This window comes from Solea senegalensis, linkage group LG6 (genome assembly GCF_019176455.1).
Source record: "Solea senegalensis isolate Sse05_10M linkage group LG6, IFAPA_SoseM_1, whole genome shotgun sequence".
Classification (NCBI taxonomy): Eukaryota; Metazoa; Chordata; class Actinopteri; order Pleuronectiformes; family Soleidae; genus Solea; species Solea senegalensis.
The window spans coordinates 23,513,105-23,527,864 of NC_058026.1; the positions used below are offsets into that span (position 1 = coordinate 23,513,105).

The window sequence follows — 14,760 nt, forward strand, 5'->3', positions numbered from 1 at the left end:
AATAATTGCAAACTTGAAATTTTCTACCATTTTATTCTGGTAAATTTAAAATAAATTCAACGTGTGATAAAGAAAAGTTTTGAATGCCGTTGTGTGAGGAGGAAAGCACACGTTATAGCTCGGCAATGCGCTCACATTGTTTTTCCTGCATACAGTGTATGCCACAGACTTTTTGGAGCACATTTTGTTCTGTGCTCTAAGTGCTTTTTATGAAGGACAGACGAATTACTGTACTTCCTGTGCTGCTCTGTTTCTGTCTTTTCCTGTGACCTTCACTTACATCTCCATCTAAGTGGCTGTCTGGAGGAGGGTCTGGAGGCGCTGCTAAAGGCCACTGGCAGCAACCTGCTGATACTGAAGATTTCACACTGCCCCAACCTGCTGACTGATCGCTCCCTCTGGCTGGCAAGCTGCTACTGCCGAGCTCTGCAGGCTGTGACATACAGGTGGACCGCTACACTTAGTCCTAAACTTCTTTTCTTTGTCAGAAAAAATAACAACACCTTAATTATAGGTCAACCTGTTAATTATTCTAGACGTTTAGTCGGCTCCGGGAGGACATTTTCCAACCTATTGGCATTTACTGACCCTGGCCCGTTGTAGAGGCTGATGGCTGATGCTGCCTCCACCTTTCATGTGGAGACGCAGATCATCACCCTGCATGGAAGCCTCACAGACGAGTAGCATTTAACGGCCACTTTTGCTAAAAATGTGTGTTCACGACATGATTTTCTCCACATTACAGCTAATGCAGATTCCACAGAGCTTAGAGTTGTGTTCAGTGAACGTTGCAAATTCAATTTCCTCTGTCAAAACACTGTTTGTTGATAGATGGCAGACTAATCAGATAGTCATTAGGTCACTGGAGAACTATAATAGTTTATTCATTTGTTTGTTTTTTATCTTTTATATATTGTAATATTGTTATTTTCTTGCGTCGTTGAGTTGGAGGCATTAGACATGAGAGTCTCACATGAAGTTATGTATAAACATGTGTTATATTGTGTTCCAGAAGTGCCACAGACCCAGTTGGTCAGGAGGTGATCTGGGCTCTTGGAGCAGGTTGTAGAGACATCATCTCCCTACAGGTGGCGCCACTACATCCATGGTAATACACCGAGAAACTGACTTGTGTCTTAATTACTTTGATCCTAACAACACGCTGTTGTTAATGTTGTATTATTTATTACTGTTTGGGTTCTTTTTTTAGCCAACAACCTGCCCGCTTCAGTAACCGATGTCTGCAGACGATTGGAAGATGTTGGCCACACCTCCGTGCTCTCGGGGTGGGAGGGGCTGGATGTGGCATTCAGGGTTTGGCCTCACTGGGTAAATGTTCAAATCAAATTAGAACATGGTTGTGCACTGGCAAACTTCATTTTCCCAAGAGATTATGTACCCACTGATTTATAAAATAAGAAATCATAGTGAATAGTGAAATCATAGCTTACAGTTTACCAATTTTGAATGTAGATGGTATCATTATCTTACAGTCATCATATAGTTTAATCCCTAGTTACATTATTAATGTTAAAGCAGACTAAACTTATTTTCAGTTTACTTTTATGATAATATATTGTATATATCACATATACATGCCACTCTGTGTGCTGTTACATTATTATCTTCCATGTCATCTGTTTACCTCCCTTTTAAAACCACAACCACCAGCGAGGAACTGCATGCGCCTGCAGGTGCTGGAGTTGGACCATGTGAGTGAAATCAACCAGGAGGTGGCAGCAGAGGTGTGCAGAGAAGGTCTGAAAGGTCTGGAGATGCTGGTGCTGACATCCACACCGGTCACTCCCAAAGCCCTGCTCCACTTCAACAGTGAGTGACGACAGTCATATCTATTTATTTACAGTCATATCTATTTATTTACAGTAATATCTATTTATTTACAGTCATCTGATTTATTTACAGTCATATCTATTTATTTACAGTCATATCTATTTATTTACAGTCATATCTATTTATTTACAGTCATCTGATTTATTTACAGTCATATCTATTTATTTACAGTCATATCATCATATCTATTTATTTACAGTCATCTGATTTATTTACAGTCATATCTATATTTACAGTCATCTGATATTTATCATCTGATTTAATTACAGTCATATCTATTTATTTACAGTCATCTGATTTATTAACAGTCATATCTATTTATTTACAGTCATCTGATTTACAGTCTGATTTAATTACATATCTATTTATTTACAGTCATATCTATTTATTTATAGTCATATCTATTTATTTACAGTCATATCTATTTATTTACAGTCATCTGATTTATTTACAGTCATATCTATTTATTTACAGTCATCTGATTTAATTTACAGTCATATCTATTTATCTACAGTCATCTGATTTAATTTACAGTCAAACTGTAAAGACTTGAGAAGAGAACGTGCGTCTACATTTACAAATGCTTTGTCTCCGTCCTCCTTGCCCTCATGTAGGTGTTTGCCGTAACCTGAAGTCCATCGTGGTTCAGATTGGTATAGAAGACTACTTTGAGGACCCCAACAGTCCTGAAGCCAGAAAACTGTTTGATGAGATGGTTAACAAGCTGCAGGTAACAGAGCGAATGCTCATCATCTGCTAATGAGTCACTCACTGAGAAACATCAGGATAACGACCATACACACCTTCAAACTCACACCATTGAAACATGTAGGAATGTTAGAATGTTACACATTCCGTTAGGTTGGTCCCCAGAGGTGAAAAGTCATGAATTACATTTACTCGCGTTACTGTAATTGAATTTTACTTTACTTTACTTTACTATACTTTACTTTACTTTACAAAATTCACACACCAGAAACTTTGGCAGTGAATGATAAGGCGTTATGGCGCTAATTGGGGTGAGAAAGTGAAAGCATTTGTGACCTTTGACCCATTATGTGTTTACATCTTTTATTTTGTCAGCACTTTCATTTGTAAAGGTCTGTGTGTCCACAAGAAAGAACCCCAACCTTGTCAAAAAAGTAACTAGGTATACTTTTACTGTGAGTGAATTTAAAACAGGCTACTTTTTCACATTTTTATACCAGTACTTTTACTTGTACTGATGTAAAATTATATCAAAATAGTGGTATTTTTACTTGAGTAGAATATTTCAGTTCTCTTTCCACCTCTTTCCCTACAATTTCGGTTGAACAGTATAATGACAATAAATATCCTTTCCTTCCTTCCTTCCTTCCTTCCTTTTCTTTTCTTGGACGCAACCTTCTTTTGCCACTTTCAGATAAACAAGCAGAAACAGTGTCCGATGTGCTTGTTCAAAAACCAATTGCTTCTTTAGAGATTAAATTGTTTGCCGATAGGTCATTTTAGATTAAAAACAACTGATGTTAGGTGACCTTTCCCTGTTTGATGTGATTTGAAGTGATTGATCACTGAAAAATTGAAAAACAGCTTCTATTTGCTGGATTCCTGGTCTATAAAAGATAAAAGATGATCAGAGTTTTCTACTTCCTTTTGACAGTTTTAGACTCACAAGAAAAGAACTATTCCCAACTTCTTCTGCCCACTCTGTCAGCCGTGTCATACACTCATCACTTTATTATACAACGACTCTTCCATCCACCCAGTGCACTGTTGACTGTGTGAATGTTGAGATGAACACTGAGGCGACGTGTTTCGAGGTTTCCACTCTGTTGAATGCTTTCTAATGATTTTTTGAGGCAGCACGTCCTTGGAGTCATGTACGACTATAGCTACATGACTAACTGTTAAGCCAACAGTTATTCAGAGGTGGAGTTGCGGCTATTTATATTCAACTACTCACCATTCAAACCGTGACTCAGTCTCTGAAGTTCCCGTGAAGGCTGGTGGTGGATGTGCTGCTGATCACTACAGCAGAAGCTCGCGGTGAGAAGCTCAGGTCATTGTTTGAGCTAAACCACACACACACACAAACAAGAGGTAAAAAAAAAAAGTCCACGCAGTCCTAGGGTTTATTTATGTTCTGTTTTTATGAGTCAGTTTCCAGGGTGTTTTTCTTGGACGTTGACTTGTTTGCGGCTTCTGCAGGGGTGACTGTCGTGAAATAATACAGTCATCATCCATTCATTCATTCATTCATTCATTCATTCATCTTCTGCTAATTTATCCTCCACATGAGATTCATGTGGGGCGTGAAAGACAGTGGGTCACACCCTGGACATGTCACCAGTCCATCACAGGGCCACCTATGGTCAATTTAGAGTGTCCTATTTGCCTAATCCCCAAATCTGGGATGAAACCGGAGAACCTGGATAAAAACCTGCGTATAATTTTTTTGTGTAAAATTAAAACTCAGCAGACTTTTGAATTGTCAATTGTGGGTTGTTTTTAAAACACTGTGGTCAAAAATTATCCGTCTCCTCATTCTGGGTTAATGAAAAGCAACAGTTCATACAATCAGGTGAGTGTGCACAAAAAAAGTATAATTATTTTCTTAAAATGTACACATTGGGCCTTTATTATACACTTTTTTTATTCTAAATTGAAGAGGATATAAAAGAAAAAGACACGGGGGAATAAAAGTAGCAATAATATTTTGCATTTATGGTAAATATATACATGTGTTGGTTCTGATTGATATTCATTTATATATTCTACTCTTTTCTTTCAGGCTCTGAAGAAGAGACCCGGTTTCTCCAAAATCCTGCACGTGAAAGCAGACAGCCTCTGCTAACACCTTTTGTGCAGACTCTTCAAATCTTGCCGTGCGGTGCCATCTTGGCTCCACTCATTCAAAAAGATCCAGCTGTTTTTCAGCCCAACCTATGGAGCTGCATGCTTCTGCAGCACCAACAGAAACAACAGAGGCTCACCACGATGAACTAGGACCAAGACTCAATGTGCATATACTCCACAGGTTCACATGCAAAACAGAAAAATCACATTTACTGTTCCAATGTGGGAATCATGAATGAAAACAAGTCAGGAGGCGTACGTGGTCTAATAATCGCACTAAAACGTGACCCGTTTTAAACTTCACACACTCAGATAGCCCAAAAATGATAAGACCCCAGTTTCTCAGTCCTGTTTTGCTTTCACCGTAAAAGTGAGCTCAAGAAGCAGCAGCGCTGTATTTACCCCGTCTGCGTCTGCATAACGCTTGGTGTTAAAAACCTGAGGCCAGCTTCAGCTTGTGGGCAGGAGCACATCGTACAGCAGCAAACACACTTACCACAGTGAATTATGTCCGACAGTCAGTGGCTGGTTTAAGAAAAGCAAGAAACAGGAGCTTTACGTTTGTTTGTTTGTGTGCGTGCGTGAACGAGTGAATGCGTAGGTAGGCGAGCTGAGAACTGACGCTTTCACACGGCGTGTCCTGCACAACTGTATATCGAAAACTTGACAATGGACGACGTGTAACACTTCCTGCTTCCACCCTGAACAGAAACATGCTGCGGCAGCTCCAGGCACAGCAGAGGACGGCCGAGCTTAAGAAAAAACAAAAAACAAAAACACAGACCCTGACAGTCTATTAGCCGCTGTCAGGCAATGATGCATTTTGCCGCCTCTTACCATCCGCTGCTTCCTTCCAGCATTTTGTCACAAACCTGGACTCATCTTTGTAGATTCAGTGTCTGATTTTGCTCTTCACTAAGCCTGGGACGTCGGTCCACCGCGCATCTCTCCCAAAACCCAGTGCCATTTGGATCAGTGTCTGTCCTCATGTCTGTGAGCGTCTTCTCCAATGTGCCATAAACAAGGGAAGAGGGGCCGTGTAGGGCAGACGTGAGTCGTGCTCCATGTGGACTGGGCTCTCCAGGTGCAGAACCATAGTGGTAGTGTTTATATATCATGGAGGTTTCATACTTTCTCAAACTTAACAGTGCCATTTCTAGTCACATGGCTTGATACGTCTGAGCTCTTGTACAATCCTTATTTTTATTTATCAGCAGACGTCCTCTGGCTCCCTCTGCTGGTGTTGTTACGCAGCTCTCAGCCAGTGCAGCATATGATGTGTCGACACTGCCTGCTGCGTCGATCGAGTCTTCACTGTCACCTTCAAATTAGCACAATTCTGGGATATAATTAAGTGTACAATGCGGAAACTTTGAAGATGTATGAGTAGCAATACTAATCAGTGTGTGACACTGAGTGTACACTCCTTTATCTGTGATCATTCACCGGGGTGTTCCAACAGTTTAAAGGTGATAGAATGTCAAATATTGACATTTTTCGGTGACCTTCGGTGTAGTTCCCAATTCAAAACATTTCAGGAGCGTGGTCAACGAGTTTTTGGAAAGATGGAAATAAGATGCTGCGCTTGTACCTCGCGTTCATGACTGTGTTTGTGCACATTGACTGAAACACACATACGTGTCCCACTGTCGTTTATTTTAGAAACATTTAACCACTTTGGTTAATTTTAGCGTGTCAGCAACAGGTGGCGATTGAAAGTGAAGGTCTAAGTGGAAAATCTCCACTGCAGACCCTCGTTTTTCTTCTTCTTCTCTGGTCAAGACGTTTTTGAGAGGGGAAGTGAGGCTTTTTCTGGGTTTGGTAGAGTTCAACATCTGCGGATATGCCCTATGTTGAAGTGCTATGAGTAAGGTGATGGTGGGTGGAGCTACAGACCAAACCAAAACAGTTAGCGGTCTACAATTGAAAAGTTATTTTGGGGAACATACTGGCTGCATCATTTGTTTATCAGTGAAGCCAGTATTTCAAGTGAGCATGTTTCCACCTGTCATTCTCTGATGACACGTCGTCCGTCTTTCTAAATACCAAAATCAACTTACAAGTGGTCAATCCCTCTCGGTGTGTCACCTGTGGCTCTGCGGGAGATTTTGTCAAGGATGATGTCATCGGGGTCATCTCGAGATTGGCGCTAAACGCACTCAATCCACGTGTGTTTGAAAGATGTAGGCGTTTACGTGGCGGGGAAGGTCGGATAAAAGAAAAGGGTTTTCGCTCAGTGTGGACTAAAAGTAAGGATTTCCTGTTTTCCTGCTTCTTCTCTGGAGAGTCCCCGTATGAAAGTGCAATACTAAAGTACTCCTTTTAAAAAGAGCTATCCTGATTCTCAGAAATCACGCACACCGTTTGGAAACATTGATGAGGACAATATCTGTCACCGTGTGCGCCTTGTTTGTTTATTTAACCTAAAGTAACATTCATGCAGTGTTTCTGTGAACACTGAGCAGGACATTGTAAATGTGGCTTCACTGATGATTTTTTTGGTCGGGCGTATTGTCGTCATGATGTTTGAGGTTATTGCACGAGAACATGTCGTCATGTTCTTCCCAGTACTGCATATTATATTATCCTACAGTGGTTGTGATTATCTGCTCTGGGTCCGTCGGGAAAAAGGGGAAAAAGGTTTGTGGGGGAAAAAGGTTTCACAGCAGAGATGAGACAAAAAAAAAAAAAAAAGCACTTGTTGATTTTAAGTTTTAGACAATCCTGCCTTCGCGATCAGCTATTCTGTATATAATGTTTGTAAAACAAAAAGAGAGGAAGACAAACAGGAAACAGGAAAAAAGGACCAACATTTGATGTTCTATAATATTAAGGTCATACATATGAGTGGAAACAGTTGAAGTTTACAGGTCATTATTCTGTAAGCGTCGTTTTCTCCAAAGTTGAATGAAGGAAACATAGAGAATTATATTATGTATCACAGTTAGTGTTGACAATTGAAGTTGTGTATTAGATACTTTATATTCAATGTGCATCAGAGTCATATAGAGATGGAAATTATTTAAGAAGAGGATAAAGATGATTATTCAGCTATTTATTTCTATATAAAAAAAGAGAGCGATGTGTATAATGTTAGCATGTTTGTGTTCAAGCATCAATCATTAAGTTGCCTTCTTAACTGTTCTGCTACTGTGGCAAAGCAAATTATTAGATGTTTAAAGAGCTTTGATTGCCTGCAGGTTAATAACGTTTCACTTTATTTGATTCAGTCTGTTGTTGCACTAGTGAGATAAAAAAAAAAAGAAAAGATATCAGATATTTATTATAAGAGTGTTGTTTTCAATGTTTAGCTATTTCTCTGTATTTGACAAAATATGATGCACTTTTTTTCCTGAACACTTTTATTGGCCTGTTGGTCAGAAACAGAAGCGTTTTTTTGTTTTTTTGTTCTGTGAGTGGAACGTCTGGTGCCATCTACTGGTGAAGTGCGAAAGACTTAACTGTTGGTTTACATGTCTGGGTTTTTTTTGCAGGAGGACGATTTCCCCCAAACATGGCGATGATATATGAACCTGGTTTTGTGGAGAGACGTGTGTCGTTGTTTGGGAAGTTACAAAGAGTGATTTAGGTACATGCAAGTGCTTTTTTTTTTACGTTCATAGCCAATATGACCTTATTTTCACCCTCGTATGAGTTATTTATTTCACGCTCATACCAACAGTTCAGCCAGAAGAATGTGTTTTCTCTTGAATTTCCATTCTCTTCACGTGTCCACTTGATTTCTGATTAATTTATTCATTCAGCCTGAAGCACCGCCCACAAAGGGAGGCGCTTCCTTATTCACGTGTATATTTAATTTCTTAAACTAAGACTTAGTCCTTTGTTGCAGTGACGCCAAGTCATCCAGATATTGTCTGTGTGTCCATGTTCCTCTCTGTAAATATTTTATGTATGAATGATTGTATTCATGCCCGTTCATTTGAATAGTATTTTACACATTACCTCAACACTTATCTGGGCAATTAAGTGTGCAGTTTGTCTTTGTAGTATTATTATTTTTGAGTTATTATTATTTCTGACTACCATCACTCGGTATGCCAATCGATCAATGAACGTCATACTTGTCGCTATGGCGACAAAATGGATTTTGTTGCTGTAAAAAAACGTTCCCAAAAAGCTGATCCTCCTAACAGTGACTGCAATAGATGGAAATGTTTTGCTACTCATTTTCACTCGTTTGTTGTCATCAATAAAAATTGCTTTAAATTGTATTTGTTAAATCTGTAGTGAGTGATTACAAGGTGGAAACTAACTTCTTAAAGACTATTTATTTGTTCCTAATGAGCAAAGTAGGGAAGTAGTAACATGTTAATACCATTTTATATCCATCATAATCACCAGAGGGATTGGGGGGGATTCGAGTTACGTGACTCGAGTCTGACTTAAGTCGCAAATCTGAGGACTTGCTTGATTGACGTTGGTGAAAGACTCGACTTGACTGATTGACACTCGTGACTTCAGACTCGACTTGGACTTGAGTAAAAATTGGATTTGGAGTTCACTTTGCGGTTTTGTTTTTGAAACAAGGAAAACACTGTGTCTCTGATTTTGTGGACTTACTTTCAAACCTGGCAACCCACCAAGGGACGGAGCACCAGAGATGGATGAGGGAGACTACAGACATGGAAAGTGCTATTCCAAAAATAATAAGGTAAGATAATAATAAGCCAGCAGTGGATACTGGTCCCACTTTGAGCACAGCTTATTAAGATATGAGAGGTTTTTTAGAACTGCCTCTGAATCGATTATGCATTTTAATTAAAGATTTACTTCAATATGTGGAATGGTAAATTAGAAATTAGTTTGGTATTATATTACAATAATGTAATAATGTTGACCTTCATGTTAGCTGGTTTTATTCTCACTGGTCTGAGTTGGAGCTAAAGAAAATGTTACGATAGATTAAAGTAATATGAAGTATTACCAAAGACACATTTGGAATTCAAATATTCTCTAATGAAGCTGAAATCAGATTAATCTCCTTTGCGTTGCAGCTAAATGATCAGAAATGGGAACAAATTCATCTTAACACCTGAGGTAAGTGAAGCGTCTCTGACTGAGTGGTTTCAACCATTCAGTTTTATTACAATAGAGGTCACGATGGGCTCTGCTGTCTGTGACTTCCTGTCTGGCCACTGTGTCATCATTTCCTGTTTTACCTTTAAAATAGCTGGCCCCATGTGTCTGTTCTTTGACTTCCTGCCTTTGTGTTGTTGTGGACAGTTTTCTTTATACCTGTTCACCTGCTGATCAACCAGTGATTATCTGCCAGTGTATTTACTCTCCTCTCGTCCCTCTGTTGTCTTGCTGTTGACTGAAAATTAACATTTCCTTTCCAATAATCTACATCTTCTACTACCACTGTGCTTTCATATATCACTTAGTCTTTTACTCATCAGACATATTGATAAAAGGCTGTGAAGAAAAATGACAGGAACTGTACTGCACTTTATATTTAATACTTATTTTATACTTTAATATAATAATATATTATATACAATTAAAAAAAAACGCCACAGGGACATGTCGTCTTAGGTGTTTGTTTTTAATAGTAAATAAATGTTATTGTTCAGGTCTACTTAATTAGGTTTTGTTTGAAATTGCTTTTTATATACTGTAAAATAACAAAAGAAAACTTCCACTCCTGAATCTCCAACTGCTGCACAGACTCGAAATCATCGGGATATTTTAGTATCTGACACCTTCCTCTTCTTTTTCTTTCAGTTTCTCCCCTCAGGGGTCGCCACAGCGGATCATCTGCCTCCATCTTGTCCTCTCCCGTGTGTCCTCTTCTGTTACACCAACTGTCCTCATGTCCTCCTTCACACATCATCCACGCTCCTTCTCTGTGGTCCTCCTCTTCTCCTGCCAGCAGGAGGAAAAGAGGAACATCCTTTGTCCAGTGCAAGTGTTTTTTGTTTCCCTTTGGTATTCCATGCTTACATTGTACTTCTAAATGACCTCATAGATTGTCATCCGTATGGAGCGTGTTACATTAGTCACATGGTTTTTACTGCCCAGCTTTATAACTCAGCCTCTGCATTTGGGTCATATGATTATTAATATTCATTAATATTCATTATTACAAGAAATGAACTTGCTGATTTCAAGCTGCTTGGTGTTGTGAAAAAGTGGGTTTGACACATTGAAAAAAAACTTCTGTCAAAAAATATGACAAAAAATAGATGTTCAACCTTTAAACGGATGGTTTATGGTGCTTTTTAAATGAAATTTTAAAAAGTTAACATTAGTCTTTGTCCTGTTTACGCTAAATAGTCCAGTCTTTGTTTCACAAAGGAATGATAAATGTTTTTTAACCCTTAGAACACAGAGCATTTCCACCGCTTTTTTCCATTACTATCTTTAAACAAACAGCTTAGATAGAGGCTATAAGAATGTGTAATATGGAGTGCATTACAGTATATCCTGTTTTTCAGCACAACTTAGACAATCTGATGAAAAAAAGCCATTTTTTACCAACTCCATAAACACACCTGAGCAAAAGGTACTCAAAATGTTTAAGATTAAATTTGTGAAATCTGGAACTACGTCACAGTTCAGAGGCCTATTTTGTGAACAAAAAGAAAAGAAAAACAGTCTATTTTGTGACTTCTGCACAATTATTGCTACTTTATATTACTACTAAAAATGCGATATAAAATGAATCATAACTTTGACTCAACAACACATAAGAAGACGAGAAAAACAGCTGAATATGTGACCTATAAACACACACACCCAGGATGTCCATATAAGGAGTTTATTAAGTGTATTATTCTCATGGCAATAAACCAAGCGTGCACCTGCGGCACAGATCCGTGCCCCACGGTGCACTAAGGGTTAAATTATGTATTCATTCATTTTTTAACCATCTTATAAAAAACGTTATTATTATTATAATAGTTATGCATTATAATCGAAAATAATAATCTGCACTGGATGTTACACATGATGTTATTTTATTCTTCTCCTCTGAAGCGTTAATGGTTAAGTCGTCTCTGCAGCCTCACGTGTTCTCCTGCTGGACCGGGACTCCTGCCAGAACTTTGTCCCTGTGTATCCCTCTCTGCTTTCCAAATGTCTGAATGGGGGAGGGAGTGGGGGACTACACTGCCCACAGAAAACAAGGTTTCAGCTTTGCACACACACACACACACATACACATACACACACAGGAGAAGCTTTCAAAGGACTCCCATGAATCCTGGTCCAGTCCATGTCACAGCTTTGTCAATGAACCCCCCTCCGATCACTGTTAAAGTGTAATATGCAGATGCTGAGTCACAGTGATGCGAGCATGTGAATACTAATGATGTCTGCTTTATCTTGATTTTCCTAAAACTATATTCCAAAGCCATAAGAAAGAAAAGAAATAAATTCAGTGTCCAAAAGTGCAGACAGTGAGAAATCCAGTCAATGATTTTTTACCTTAGTCCTGGTCTTAATGAGACACAGCTGTGTTCATGTATTCACTCAGGGCTCAGGGGGAAACTCTGTTACACCATGTTATGGCAAGTCTTTGATAATCTTTCGTGAAATGTAACACAAACTCTCACTGAGTGGAGCTGTGAGTGGATTCATCGGTTTTCTGTGGCCTTGACACTTTGAGAGTGGTTTGCTCTGGAAAACACCAAAAGAAAAATGAGAAATGTTGTGGTTTTCAGTCACGTTTGCTTACCTTTGAGCAGCATAACTCTATTATATTATGGGGATGTAGGTTATGGTACAATAATGATTATACTATAACACTTTAAATTACAGTACAGTAACGTGGTTACAGTAATAGGCAATAAAGATCCACTATTGTGGAACTTCCTTTTGATTTCTACTGCAGTTTCCAACACAGTCATAACAACAGAAATGTTGTAGCAGCTGCTGTTTTAATCTTATCTTCCCTTTTTGATGAATTTCATGCTCTTTAATTGTTATTAACAAGGAATGTTTACATAATATTACTCCGCTATTACACACTATTACCATCATTTTACCACGTAGTTACTGTACTGTCACGTAAAGTGTTCATTTTTGAGTGTGTTGACACTGTGGCGCTGAGTGACCTTGGCAAAGGTTTCCACTCTCTGAGTTATTCTCTAAATATACCACTTACTGTCAAAACACACTCTTAATCTGACCAATATCACTGACCTAGAGTGTTTCGCCGGTGACGTACATCACTGACAGTAAACTTTGAGCTGTGGTGCTCAGGTCGGACTGTGTGTGTGTCAGTGAAAACAGTTTCCTGGCATTCTTTGATGCACTTACTGTAGCGCTCTTCTTGTTTGTGATGCTTCACTTCCTGATATTGTGCGTTTCCTGCCGGTGAGGTTTTCCGCCCCACCCTGATTAGTTTCACCTGTGTCTGTGGAACTCACTTTTTCTTTGGTGAGTTTTTTGTAGTGTTTCTGTCAGTCGATCTGTTTGTTTTCCCAGCCTCACCTTTGTCTCCCCCCGAGTTATTTTTGTTCCTGAATCTAACGCTCCAAGTCAAACGTGAGAGTTATTTTCTTCTTGCCTCTTTGGACAGTTCACCGCCTGTAGGTATCCTCAGTCATGCAGGTCATGTTTGTCATGTATTGCATCCACTCTTCACCCCTCCTCCTTTAAATATCTTGTTACTTTGTGTACTCTCCCTCTGTCTCTCCCAGTCATCATTTTACCACCACTATTCAACTTTTATTGTTGTTTTCATCAACGACTGTAGATCATTTTGCATTATTTACAACTATTATATCGTCAATTTGTCATTAGTGCCTCGTGTAATTTATGTTTGGCACTATACAAATAAAATTAAACTGAAGTGAATGTTAAGGACCAGTGTGTGAGATGTAGTGCCATCTAGGGGTGAATTGGTGTATTGAACTCCACTAAATACATGGCGGTGCAACATGGTGTGATATGGAAGGACTCTTTTATAATTCTTGATTTTCAAGTGAAAATTCATTAATGTAACAAGGGCCTTGTTTGCATGTGTGTGTGTGTGGGGGGTTTACTCTAGTTAAATTGCTGTGAGAATGATACACAACTCCTTATATGGACATCCTGGGTGTCACATATTAAGGCTTTAAAAAATGTGTTTTTTTTCCGTCTTCTTATGTGTTGTTCAGTCAAGTTAGGATCAATTTTAGTAGCGATATAAAGTAGCAATAATTGTGCAGAAGGTTCAAAAAAGACCGTTTTTCTTTTCTTTTTGTTAATAAAAAGTGAACTTTGAACTGTGACGTATTTCCAAATTTCACTAATTCAATCCGATTTTTAACATTTGGAGTACTTTATGCAGAAATGTTTCATCAGATTGCAGAGGTTGTGCTGAAAAAAAGGCTTTAAGGCTCTATATTGCACATTCCTATAGCCTCTGTGTATTGTATGTTTAAACATATTAATGGAAAAAAGCAGTTCTCAGGGTTAGGGCAGTAGCAGGTGCCTTCATTCCCCTAAATCTAAGTCCTGTTAACACTACTAGATGTAGAGCAGTCTTGACTGACTTTCCTTTTTCATTCTTGGATTGTATTTTCCAATCGCCTCAGAACCACGCTGCCCCTCACAAATGTCACTGCAGACAGTCACGCAATAATAAAGCAAAGGGCTGCACACAGTGCAAATAACAGAGAGGAGAGCTGTATATGTGTCACATTATTTTTAATCCCCGTAGACAGTTGCAGTTGCACATGCCCCGCCCACTTTGCGATGCACTATATACAAAAAATGTGAATTTTTTTAAGGTACACTAAAGAACCACAGTCTGAAACATTCCTGTGCATTGATTTTTTTAAATAATATTCAGTTTAATATACTATATTATAACTCATATAACTGCATTACAAACCAGGGAGTTTGATATTTAATAAACCATGTTTTTATCTTAATCAGTGCTAGAAATTAGAATATCTTTTTTTCTGAATTGATTTTTGAAATCCTCACATTTAACAATAAAACAGCTGCTGACACGTTTTAGTTAAAAAACCATATTCAGTATAACTGTGAATGGAGTTGCCAGTAAGTACAGAGAGAGATGGAGAAGATGTTGTTCTGTTGCTAATTAAAACTGTGTTT

General features: G+C 38.6%; 1 protein-coding gene across 1 annotated transcript in view; it reads left to right on the forward strand.

The window, feature by feature from the left end:
• fbxo41 (F-box protein 41) overlaps positions 1-8,921 on the forward strand; it is a 53,597-nt gene extending 44,676 nt beyond the window's left edge. Inside the window, exons 9-14 of the mRNA XM_044029051.1 lie at positions 294-446; positions 1,013-1,108; positions 1,211-1,329; positions 1,672-1,830; positions 2,466-2,581; positions 4,625-8,921. Coding sequence (XP_043884986.1) covers positions 294-446; positions 1,013-1,108; positions 1,211-1,329; positions 1,672-1,830; positions 2,466-2,581; positions 4,625-4,687 — 706 coding nt within the window. The 3' untranslated portion in view covers positions 4,688-8,921. The remainder of the gene's footprint in view (positions 1-293; positions 447-1,012; positions 1,109-1,210; positions 1,330-1,671; positions 1,831-2,465; positions 2,582-4,624) is intronic.
• Positions 8,922-14,760: the final 5,839 nt, after the last annotated feature.